The 13,490-nt window shown below is 37.7% G+C and overlaps 1 protein-coding gene across 1 annotated transcript in view; it reads right to left on the minus strand.

Moving 5' to 3' along the window:
• The window catches only part of GABRA3 (gamma-aminobutyric acid type A receptor subunit alpha3), a 206,284-nt gene that overhangs the window by 118,397 nt on the left and 74,397 nt on the right, over positions 1–13,490 (minus strand). The window contains exon 3 of the mRNA XM_036413166.2: positions 4,528–4,649. Coding sequence (XP_036269059.1) covers positions 4,528–4,649 — 122 coding nt within the window. The remainder of the gene's footprint in view (positions 1–4,527; positions 4,650–13,490) is intronic.

The following is a 13,490-nucleotide window of genomic DNA, read 5'->3' on the forward strand; positions in this document are numbered from 1 at the left end:
ATCACAGTACCCTCTAGTCTGTTCTTGTTCCTTTTCAGACTAAATATCCTTATTTCCATTGACTGTGTCTCTCCTCTTTTGACATGGTGTTACAGACCCTCACCATCTCCCCCATTCACTTTCCTCTGGCTCAGGTCTAAAGTTTTCCTGTCATTCCTGAAATATGTTTTGTAGAAAAAGTTTGTTACAATTCCACTAGAGATAAGGTCCTAACATGAATTATATGAACAAAAGCTAACTATACCCCTTTAAATCATTTTAAGCACAGATGTACTGTTCAGTTATTTCCAAAGACAGTCTTCTTAAGAATAGTGAGACTTTGAGGATTGGAACGTTAGCTAAACAAAAAATAAATAAAATTTTGAAATGTTTGTTTTCTTACTTTTCATATCACTGGAAATTCTGGAGAATAGGTGCTTATTGTTGTGCATACTTTTCATCTTGAAGAGAGACTAAGCTACTGGAAATGAAGTTCCATGTGACTAGCAGTCTGGGTCAACATGCTACATGGATGGAGGGAATGGGCTACAGTGACCTTGACAGGCCCTCAAGGATTAGAGAGCTGGATTGCTCTGTTCTCATGCTAATTACCTTTCCTTTTGTCTTTGACAATCACTGGGGGGTAAGTAATCAGTGACCCATCTCCCAAAAGCATTCATTACAGGTTAAGTCTCTGGAGGAATCAGAAACAGGTGACCTAAGGAAGCAGAAATTATAAGTCTGTGTCAGAGGTCCTGAGCTATAATTTAAATTTTGCTATTGACTCACACATCGTTTTGCAGGTTGTTTTGACAGAACTCACGACTTTCATTTTTGGTCTGTTAGAAATCCAACAGCGTCTATGCTGCTCCATCTAGTGTCTGGTACCTAAAATGTACAGCAAATCTTCAATAGCTAGCTATACACAATGCATGTTTATAACACACCAGTAAAACATACCACAATATTTAAAAGAGACGACAATTACCACCTACCTAATCACTGTGGGTTCTCTTTCATTCCACTATTGATAGAATCTTGACCCTCCCACAGGTAATACAGAACAAAATTAACCGCCTGATTCCCAAAATTCTCAGGAATTTCAATCTTAAAGAGACCTTAAAATGCTTTCAGTCCCAAGCCAGATACAGCTGTTGGCATTAGACAGCACCCAGATCACTCAACTCCTTTCACCAATTCCACAAAAACACTGATTCCTATACCATCACACCCTCTGCATTTCATCTTCCTTTAAATCTGGTATTTAATACTTAAATTGTAAAGCACCAAAACATATCTCAAGTTTTAATTCAAATGGTTGCATTTGTCTTTCACTCATTCTGGATATTTATCTCCTGCAACCTTTACCCTGCACCTATTATTTGTTACCTAATCCAATACTTACCCATAATATAATGCAAAAAAACATTGAATCTCATTTCAGATCTTGGTACAAAGCCAAGCAATGATACCAACAAACTATTATTTTGAATGGCACTTTTACCTCTCTGAGCCTCAATTTCCTTATCTAGAACTGTTCTGGGCTGCAAACATTGTACAGGTCCTCCATTGCCTAGAGCAGGATGTCCTAGGACAGAGGGAGGTAGAGTAGATCACTGAACAATGGGTTGGTTGGAGTTTAGAGGGAGTTAGAGGTTCAAGCTCTGGCCAAGCATGCCCAGGTGTTGCACCTGTGCCCCAAGTTTCTTGGAAACAGCTGAAATAACTTTTATAACGTTGGGTTGTCACTGTAAATGTTCTAACTCCCTCTTGTGGTTTTTGAGTATAAATTTGCTGTAACACCTGTGATCTGCACTGCAGTTCTGCCTTTACCACGGTAGAGTGCTGCAACTGCAGTCACTGCCAGTTTATTAAAGGCTCATACGTTTTGATCTCTGTCTCTGGTGGTCATCTCTTGTCGGTCGCCCCATCACAGAACATGAAGGGTTTCAGCACAGAAATATCTAAAGTACATTTAAAACTACTATATAAATCTTTGGTTTCCTGGTTTCTATACCTAGAGTAAATCAGAAGCACTAAATTATAAACAAAGAGCAAAAAGATAGGCACCGTAGGGGGCGGGGGGGGGGGGATAAGCACTAAAACAATAAAGGAGGTAGAAAAAAATAATAATATCCAGGTTTTACTTTGTGGAAATAAAATATTCAAATGGTATTTTTCAGTTTTCTCTAGAAAGGATGCTGTGCTCAATGATCCCATGGGTGTTACTATAGGTCTACAGAAGCACCTTCCTAGAATATCTTTTCCCTCAGACTTTCCAGTGACTTCCCTTTCCTGTGATAGGGACCAATGGCAATATCTGGATTTGTAGTTCCAGCAGAAAAGGGTAAATATGTTGAACTATCCATACACATGGAAAGAAATGTCAGTATCAGCTATAGAAAAAATGAAAACATTAGAAAGCTTCCTCTACAAAGATGCATAGCTCTTTGCTGCAGAAAAGTCCATTCCTGAGAGCTAAGAGGGTTTCCATGGGGCAACATTGTAACAAAATTAGAGAAGGAAGTTGAGGTAGTGCCCAAACAATGACCAAGAAAACACAATGGCTTCTCTACTCTACAGGAAAAGCTGAAAGCTACAGGAGAAGTAACAGAATCTTTAAAACGGCTGAAATATCATAAAATGTTACAAGGATGCTCTGGTATTTTCCCAGGGCCTACTAAATTTTAGCTTAAACATAAAATTAATAAATGGCAAAATCATTGGTTTAGGAATATGTAGTACTGGTCCTACTTCAAGTTAATTATACCTTAGTTTCTTTATCTATAAAAATGGCAGTTATAAGTCAGACCGAAAAAGCAAAGCACTATATGATCTCACACATATATGGAATATAAAACTGAAATTTATTAACACAAACAGCAGTGTGGTGGTTGCCAGAGGGAGGGGGTTGGGGGAAGAAAGGGGTCCCAATATCAGGTGACAGGAGATTTGATTTTGGGAGGTGGGCACATGGTGCAATATACAGATCTTGTAACAGTAATCCACACATGTAACCTATATGTTCATGTAGACCACATGTGTCAAACACAAGGCCTGCGGGCCAAATCCGTCCCGCCAGGCCTTGCAATGTGGCCCGCACCGCGCTGTCATCACTGCACTCCGCTGTGTTTCCATCACAATGACAGTTTATGACTGTTCAGTAAACCATTCGGCCCGCGATTTAGGCTGGATTTTAGATTTTGGCCCCTTCTCTGATGGAGTTCGACACCCCTAATGTAGACTAATGTCACCCCAATAAAATGTAAATTAAAAATAGTAGCTGCTTTTGTTATTATTCAAATATTAAAAAATACTATAGTTTCCAAGGCCAAAATATATTAAAAAATGCTACCAGAGTCATATACATTACCATCCTTAAGAAGTGTTTAGGACTTCCAGATAAGACGGCACAAGTAACTTCATATCTCGGTATAACCACTCTGATCCAAACACACAATAATGAGAGATAAAGCATGAAATATGTGACAAAAGGATATAGTTGTTTCAAATGAAAGATCAAAATACCATGGAATAGCAACAAAACAAATGTGTAAGGATGAAGCCAGAGTTATGAGTCTGAAAGTAACTGCAGTAAAAGAGATTAAAATATTTCTCTGTAAAAAAGGGAAGGCTGAAAACAAGCCATGTATTTACTGATCTGAGCTGGGGCTCTCCTTTTAAAGAAGATAGAAAAAGCAAAGCTGAATTGATGCTTAGGGCTCAGCTTGAGGCTACAAGCTTGGATTGGGGGGTGAGTGTGAATGACATGATATACAAAGTAATAGTCTTGGGATTAGGAATTGAGCCAAGTAAACTCCTTGGACCTGGAGTGAATTAGCAATATCACAATAGAGAAAATACTTCAACATACTATTGTAAATCTATTTTGGAATAGGGCTCAGAGTAGAAGAAAACCACAAAACAACTAGACTAAGAAAAACATGGTGAAAAACTAAAATTAAAACAAAATTAAAGTGGCTTCTGGGGATGGATTAAGTACAATGAAATCTTTCTCTCCCACTGATTCTAAATAAAATCTCTGAACAAAACATAAAAGCACCTACTCAAGGACTCTGAAAAGTAAAAAAAAAAAAAACAAAACAAAACACACAAACAAATAGATGATTTATGGAAGGGATTCAAAACTTGGTAAAAGAACCTTTTTTCTTCTTCTTGTTCTTCTTCTATTTTCTTGCAGTTCTGCCACAAAGGCAAAGCTGCATAGTGAGACACAGGCACAAACAGCCAAAACTCTGATTAAAAAACACACAAAACTATCTACCATGGCCGACATGGCTCAGAGCATTGCCTACGAACCAGGAGGTCATGGTTCGATTCCCAATCAGGGTACATGCCTGGATTGTGGACTCCATCTCCAGTGTGGGGTGTGCAGGAGGCAGCCAATCAATGATTCTCTCTCATCATTGATGTTTCTATCTCTCCCTTTCCCTTCCTTTCTGAATCAATAAAATATATATATATGTTTTAAAAAGAACGTTTTCAGATGAACATAGCCAAGCAGAAGATTTTAAAATAATAACTGACCTCCAAGACCAGGTCGCAGCCGGTTGTCATAGCCATCCAGAAGACGATCCAAGATTCTGGTGAAGATGGTGATGTTTTCAGTGCTATCATCAGGAATATCTGGGGCATGTTTGGGAGACAGTCTGAAACAATAGAAGAAAAATAAATGGAAAAAAATGGTTCTTAATAAGAAACAATTACATTTCTAAACACTTTAATTCAAGAATATTTCAATCAATAGACTGGGTCAATTAAATAGCCTTGTATTTTAACCAAACCAGTAAGCACTTAATATTTGTCGCAATGATTACCTATGCATGGAGGCAGACAGTGGTCACTATACTTGTACTCTTATTCTAGCATTGGCATGAGCTTTACCAAACAAATGATCCAGCCCCAACCCAGCAGTAGAGAAACACAAGGAGAAATTCTGGACAGAATGTCCTTAGAAATAGTACCTGGCATAAAGTTGATTCAACAAATTTTGTTGCATAAATGAAAGGAACTCAAAATAAAACATGGAAAACTTTTAAACTAGGAACTTACCCTTTTTCTAGACTAGATAAACACAGGTTCATAGACTAACAGTCAGACAAACCTTTGAATTGCATCTAGTCTTTTTACATCCCACCTAAGGAGATAGGGCAACAAAGCAATAGTAATACATTAAATGTTCAAGTTATCAGAACTCTTAAGAGATTCCCTAAAATCTCTCATTTTATACATAAGGAAATAAACTCAGAGAGGACACCAAATATGTCCACAGACATATTGATACTGAGAGGTAGAGATAAGACTGTAATATAAGTTCTCTGGTTTTCTAGTAATGCTTAGCTACCTCCTACTTCTCCATCTTGGATGCCTTTTGTAAGCCTTTCAAAGCACTAGTCACGATTCTAACCATCTAATCAGGCCCTCCTGAGGAGCATATTGTAGTTTCACAGAACTAGAAATAAATAAAGGCCCTAAATAGTTTAGGGAAAAGAGAAAATTGTGGAAGAAATTGTAGTTGCCAAGGGTCAAGAAGCATGGTGTGAAATTAAGTAACAAACCAAAAGTCAGAAATCTTAGGTCCTCATGCCAGCTGTATTTGTGATTTATTTTGAATAGACCAGTTAAGTAAGTTAGAGTGGTGTATCTCCTTAGGTTTGTCTTTCCCATTCTTACTTTGGATCCAGAGATTGAAATTAATCCTATATAGTAAAGAGCTAATATGCAATTAGTTGTCATGCCCTCATGGCGTCAGGCTGTGATGCCCTCACTCTGTCAGAATCCATCACCAGGAGGCTGTGTGCATGTGGAGCTACAGAGGTGGGTTTGGTGCCTCCAGCTCTGTGGGTCCCCCTGAGGCCCCCCCCACCCCTATGCTGGGATGTGAGGCTGCATCCCCCGCAAGGCAGGGCTAGACAGGGGTGGGGCTGGCCAGGTCTTGGTATCACCCAATGGGGGTAGGGCCGGGCAGACACTTCTATTATAGAGAAAGGGCAAATATAAAAATTATTCCTAGCATGCACTTATTCAGGGCTATAAAAGACATTGGATAACATTTGAGGAGTCTTAAGAAACACTCAATAGTATCCCCATCAATATTTATCTCTAGCAGTGAGAAAGTTCCTATTCTGAAAAAAGATACTGAGAAAGATCTACAGAATAGTAGAAACTCCTGAATTGAAAAGTTTTACTCTAAACTGTCACTTTCTAGCTAATAATTTCAGAAAATTCATTTGGGCCCCCAATTTTCCCCCTTAATTCATAAACCTAATTAAAATCAATTGATCATTCAATACATCTTTTATTAAGCATCAACTATGTACCTATTACTATTCTACATGTTGCTATAGAGCAAGGAAAAAAGGTAAAACAAGATAAGTAATATTTCCCTGCTTACTGGGTTTCTGAGATAATCAAATGATAAAATAGGTACTCATGGAAGGAAAAATGTAACTATACTTAAAGAATCTGGAGACATGCATTTGAATTGATCAGTTGTGTGACCTTAAGTAAGTCATATAGCACTTATAGTAAGTTTTATCATTTTTAAAATTAAAATAACTTCATAGATATGCTGTATTATTATTTATATATTAAATACTATATTAAAATTGCCAATCTTAATGCTTAATATCTAGATGTATTCACAATTTGTTTTTTCTTTTTTTAAAAAATGGTAGTTTATGTAGTTGAATGCATTATTCAAGTTTAAATAGTAACAAAATATTGGTTCACCATCAACCAAAAGCTATAAAGGAAGCTTTGGCCAGAGAGGCATTGAAACCCAGTGAAGAGTAGAAAGATTGACTGCTTTAGTGGACAGAGTGCTTAAAGTGATACAGATTCATTGGGAAGGGCGAAGGGAGAAAGAAAGAAGGGAACTATAGTGAAGAACTAACTGACATCAATATGCTAAAGAGATATATACAGACACCCTTCCAGGTGATAGCCTATAGTTGGCTCAATCAACCAATATTCTGAATCCACATTACATGAAAGTCTGTTGGAACTCAATTGATTTTGTGCAAAACTCTTCCTGATTATCTCTTATCTCTCTACTCCACTCCCATGGCCAAAAGCTCAATTATCTCAATCAATACTGGTGGCTGATATTCTTACAATGGAGAGTCCTGATGTTCATCACCTTAATCAAGATATTATATTTAGCAGCAGTAATACTGAGATGACCTTTCCTTATGATGTGATACAACAGGAAGTCATAGCACCACCTACCACGTATTCTTCATCTTGGCTTCAAATGTCCATCCATGGCCTGTGTCACAAATACTACATTTCTACTTCAAAGGAGAAATGTATTTCTTATTCCTTCAGGTCTTATAAGAAAATTGGACCTGCCCACTTTCACAAGTGCCAGCCAATCAGTCTGTGGCTGATATATCGATATTAAGTGTTCAGAACTTGAGGGATCACTATATGAACCTAAATGTTCATGTACATAAAAGAAATGGGCATGTGCCTAGTTCTTAAATAAAAGTGACCAAATGCATGAAAAGCAATATATTGTTGCAGTTGATAACACGGACTCTAAGACCAGGTTGTCTGGGTTTCAGTCCTGGCTCTGACACTTTTTAGATGTGTGAGCTTTGGAAAGTTACTTGACTTCTCCATGCTTCCATATTTTATCTCTAAAATAGGAATAACAGCTGCAACTAGCTAGCAGATCTGTTATAAAAAATAAGTCAACATATGTAAAGGATCTAGACTCATGCTAGGTATATAGTAAGATTTAAATATATGCTTTAAATTAGCATAATGCAATATGAAAACTATAAATAAAAATAAAGTCTCCAAAGAGAACATACATATGGCCAATAGACATATGAAAAAAATATGCTCAAGGTCACTAATCATCAGAGATATGCAAATTAAAACAACATTGAGGTATCACCTCACACCTGCCAGAATGGCTACCATCAATAAATCAACAAAGGACAAGTGTTGGTGAGGATGTGAAGAAAGGGGAACCCTTGAGTACTGTTGGTGGGAATGCCATTTGGTACAGCCAATGTGGAAAACAGTATGGAGTTTCCTTAAAAAATTAAAAAATGGAACTGCCTTTTGAAGCAGCAATCCTACTTCTTGGAATATATCCTAAGAATCCTGAAACACCAATGAAAAAGAATATATGCATCCTTATGTTTATAACAGTGTTATTTACAATAGCCACCATCTGGAAACAGCCTAAGTATCCATCGGGAGATGAGTGGATAAAAAAAGCTATAGTACAGAAACACAATACTAACAGGATATATATATATATTCCTTTGTGACAATATGGATGGATCTAGAGAGTACCATGCCATGCAGAATAACCCAGTCAGAGAAAGACAAATACCATATGATCTCACTAATATGTGGAATCTAATTAACAATATAGACTGATGAATACAATGGAACTGGAAGCATGGACACATGAAACAAACTGGCTGGTGCCCAAAGGGATGGGAGTGGGGGTGAGTGGATAAAGAAGATGAAGAAACTAGCAAAAGAACATATATGCATACCCTATGGACAAGGACAGTAATTTGGTGAAGGCCACGGGAGGCAGAAAGGGCAAAAGGAGAGAAAAGGGAGAACACCTGCAATAATGTGAATATTGAAAAATCTTAATAAAAATACTTGAAGAGATAAGGTTCATGTATTTGGAACGTCCTCCCTACTTAGAATATCTATCATTGCACAATGAAATCAGATATATGAAAAATTAATAAAGCAGAATTAATTTTTTCCAGAGTGGGGTAAAGAAAAAAAAAGAACCTCACATGGGCCAAGTATCTAAAGACATATTAGTCCAGTTCTATAGCCCTCTGCTCAGAGATGGAAAGATTCAGAAGTACATTAAGGTAATCAACCCTGCAAAAATAATTAGAAGCAAATCTTAATGCTTCCAAGAATATGGGACCATAGCCAAATGTAAAATGAGAACAGAAAAGCCACTATCAAAGAACAAAATACACTGTGGAATATTGAACTATTTCAAGGCTAAGGGGATCATTTCTAATAATGATATTCTTTGAATTAAATGGGATTTTATATCAAAAGAAGTTTTTAAAAAGAAGTTCAATATAGCTGAATAACACAGAATTTGGTGACAGGAGGACTACAAAATAGGCTGACAAGATGGGTAGAGCCTAGGAATTAATGGGCATTATAAAATCATGTTAAGAAGTTTAGATTTTAATCTAGGCACAATAAAAATACATTAAATTACTCTAAACAGGAAAGATATGATTTAACATACGCTGTAGAAGAAACACTAGCTACAGAGTGACAGTTACTCTGAATGGGAGCAAGATTTTAAAAAGTAAAACCAATTAGAGACTCTTATAGTATACTGTCCAAGTAGAAGAAAACATTATATTAAATTAGAGTGGTAGCAGGAAAGTTGGGAAAAAGTAGATGAATCTAGGGACCGGTTTGGCTCAATGGATAGAGCATCGGCTTGGGGACTGAAGGGTCCCGGGTTCGATTCCGGTCAAGGGCATGTACCTTGGTAGCGGGCATATCCCCAGTAGGGGGTGTGCAAGAGGCAGCTGATCGATGACTCTCTCTCATCGATGTTTCTAACTCTCTCTCTCTCCCTTCCTCTCTGTGCAAAATCAATAAAATATATATTTTTTAAAAGTAGATGAATCTAATGGATGTGTGAGGTAAAAATGACAGCTTTTGGTGGTTGATTTAATCTGAAGCGTGAAGGGTAGAAAATTGGCCAAAATGATTCCAAGTTTCTGGCTTGAGCAATAGGATACATGTTGTGTTTGCTTATTCTTTGTTTTTAGAGTTGAAGGAGAGAGATGGAGATAATGCTACTATTTTAGACATACTTAGTTTAAACAGTTTATGAAATAGCCAAGTGGCCATGTCCTATTGTTAGATTTAGGACACTTGTAATAATGTGAATATTGAACATTTTTAATAAAAATATTTGAAGAGATAAGGTTCGTGTATTTGGAACTTCCTCCTTACTTAGAATATCTATCATTGCACACTGAAATCAGATACATGAAAAGTTAATAAAGCAGAATTAATCGTTTTTTTCCCTTCGGAGTGGGGTGTGAAAGAAAAGAGCCACATGCTAACCTGACAAGCTCAGGGAAGGCCTGCGTGGCAGTCTTGCAAACCCAGAGACCTAAGATAACCACAAAAGATGGTTTGAAAATTATATATCTAACAGGTTATAGTAGGTAGTTATGTCTCAGATATTTTCCCAGACAAAGATCAACTTTGATCTTTTTACTGAGCCCATTTGCCTTTCTGGGTAACTTGTAACTTCCCCTTTCCCGGAGCCCCTGGGGCACAACCAAATGTGGTGAGCGCCAGGACAGATGCCTCAAATTCCTTCGTTATCATGTTAATTGTTCCTGCACTCACCTGAGTACACGTCCATCATTTTATTTATTTATTTATTTATTTATTTATTTATTTATTTATTCATTTTTTAAATATATTTTATTGATTTTGTACAGAGAGGAAGGGAGAGAGATAGAGAGTTAGAAACATCGATGAGAGAGAGTCATCGATCAGCTGCCTCTTGCACAACCCCTACTGGGGATATGCCCGCAACCAAGGTACATGCCCTTGACCAGAATCGAACCCGGGACCTTTCAGTCCCCAAGCCGAGGCTCTATCCATTGAGCTAAACTGGTTTTGGCATCATTTTACTTTTTTATCCAATCCCAGGGGTTTCCCACCACTTTGCTTTCTCCCGCCTCCTTACTCCATCACCAATAAATTTCATGTAACCCATCTATGTCCCTCCTTTGATTTCAGTGTATAAACAGAGAAATGTAACCCGCCATTCTTGGGAGCATTATCTCAATCCGTTGAGGTTCTGCTTCCCGGCATATGTCGAAAGTTCGACTCAAACTCACAAAAATTCTTTACAGGTTTCAATGTTTTTTTTGTTTTGTTTTGTTTTGTTTGTTAACAGGGGTAAAGAACAAAAAGAACCTCATGTGGGCCAAGTATCTAAAGACATATTAGTCCAGTTCTATAGCCCTCTGCTCAGAAATGGAAAGACTCAGAGTACATTAAGGTAATCAACCCTGCAAAAATAATTAGAATCAAATCTTAATGCTTCCAAGAATATGGGACAGTAGCCAAATTAGGAACAGCAATTGAGATAAGAGTCATTGGTATATATGTAAGGTAACAATGTCATGGGGATGGATTAAGTCACTTAGGAGTCTATGTAGTAAAAAAGAGCACCTGATTTAAAACAAAAAACAAAAAACAAACAAACAAAAAAAAAACACCACCATTACCTGCAAAATGAACAATGGAAAAGAAGATTGCCAGATTACAAAAGATCTTCATATCATAAAAGCTTTGATATAGCTGTGCAATATTGTAGAAAATATTATAGAAAGCATAGACATAAAAGTATAAAGAAGCCCAGGTGTAATATTGGTGGTATATCTAGATCTCTTTCACCAGGCCAGGGAAACCATCCACAACAATTTTAGAATATTACCATCTGCTGAAGGGAGCCTAGGTTATTTCATTCTCTATTCAGCCCTCAGGCAATGAATGATTGAGGTGAGGCTACAAAAGCCCAAGTCCATTGCCTCAAGGTGGGCCAATTCTTTAGTGCCATTCATGTTCTATAGCACCCTGTGGGGTCAAATGGAAGCCACATTTTAAGTGAAATCATGTATTTGCTTCACTTCTTTCCAACTTGCTTCTCTTACTTCCATATAACTTTCTTTGAGAGCACTCTCCCAATAAATCATTTGCTTAAGAAACCTTTTCTTAGGCAAGACAATAGGGTGCTGAAGGGTTGGGCTGAGGAGGCAGGGGCAGGCTGGAGGGGGTCAATGGGGGGGGGGAAGAGGAACATACATAATATTTTCAACAATAAATACTTATTTTTATAATAATAATAATAATAATAATTTCTCTGTTCTAATTTCTAATGCTATAAATGTTTATAGTTCAGGTCCTCAATAATATTTAATTATTAGACCTGGCTAGCACTGGCTCCTGAGAGCAATTGTGTGAATCTCTTTCCAGTTGTATTAAATGACATCAAGTTACTAGACACGGCAATATGGTATGTATTCCCTTAAAAAAGGGAATATGTTTTCTTCCACTTGGACTACTATAAGAGTTTTTGTCCTGGGCCTTGCTTCTAGAGAACCTAATCTAAGAACTGAAATATAGTGGCAACCATACTTTGGTAAAAACTGCTGTTTGAATTTTAACCTTGCTATCTGACTTCGACCGACCTTCGATTACTTGCTTAAACAATAGGGTAGTTACGGGAGATTGACTCCCACTGACTCGGTGGCTTCCAGGGTAGAAACTGTGAATAACCTTTAGTTCTGCTTTTGTGTTATGGGCAGGGTAGGGCCACATTCCAATGTCTAGCAGGATGTGACTGGGAACCTACCCTGCGGGCTGTCCCCAGTCTTTAGAATTTAGTCTTTAGGATTTTAGGAACAAAGGGAAAATGCTTGTGGTTTGAACCTTTAAAAGGAATTGCCTACCCCTGAAACGGTGCAGTCCTTGGAGACCACCTGCGTGTGGTGCTCTCCCGGCTGTCCTGGCCAGTCAATAAATCCTTGCCTGCTTTTTTTATTAATTAATCAGCCTCTGGTGGTCTTATTTTTTAACCCAGGGTTCGACCCCACAACAGAACCAGGGTATTGTGGTATCTCTGAAGTGAAAGAAAGAATTGTTTAAACTTATGCATATTTATGGATGTTTTATTTCATAATACAAAGGAGTTAAGGAAGGAGGAATGAGTCAACAATGCTGAATTTTGCCACATGGTACTAAAGAAATTATGTTGTACTAAAGGTCTAGTGCACAAAATTCATGCATGGGTAGGGTCCCTAGGCCTGGCTAGTGATCAGGGCCTATCAGGGCCTTCCTGCTGCCAGTTGGGGCCTTCATTCATTCCACACTGACCCCTGGTGGTCAATGCACGTCATAGTAAGCAATTGAACTCCCAATCTCTAGGTAGAACTCCTGAGGGGGCAATTTGCATATTAGGCTTTTATATAAAGATAAGAAAAGACAAATGATCATTTTAGAAACAGAGTCAACATTGACTATGTTGGTTGCTTAAGTTGCCTTAGAATTCTGGGGTTGGAAGTCAGACAGCACCAATGGAGCAGAGTGAAAGGTAGATAGAGAAAATAAAGAAAACCACTCTTTTAAGAAGGATGACTGTAAAGAAGAGAAAAGATTTAAGGCACCATCTGAAGGAAAGTTTAAATTTAAGATGGAAGATTCTTGATCACGTTTAAATATTAATAGGACAGAGCCAATAAAAATAAGGGACAGATTGAAGTTTTAAAAAAGACAGAGCAAATGACTGGACAGAATTGCCTTTTGGGTGTTATAGAGAGAATTCAAACATGGGCTCAGAAGTTGCCCAAGAGATCTCTTTCTACCTTGAAAGTCTGAGCTGTTTATGCTTTTACAAATTCAATGCAATGTCTAGTATCAAGGACCAGAGTACTTTA

This window comes from Pipistrellus kuhlii, unplaced genomic scaffold (assembly GCF_014108245.1).
Source record: "Pipistrellus kuhlii isolate mPipKuh1 unplaced genomic scaffold, mPipKuh1.p scaffold_m20_p_49, whole genome shotgun sequence".
Taxonomy (NCBI): domain Eukaryota; kingdom Metazoa; phylum Chordata; class Mammalia; order Chiroptera; family Vespertilionidae; genus Pipistrellus; species Pipistrellus kuhlii.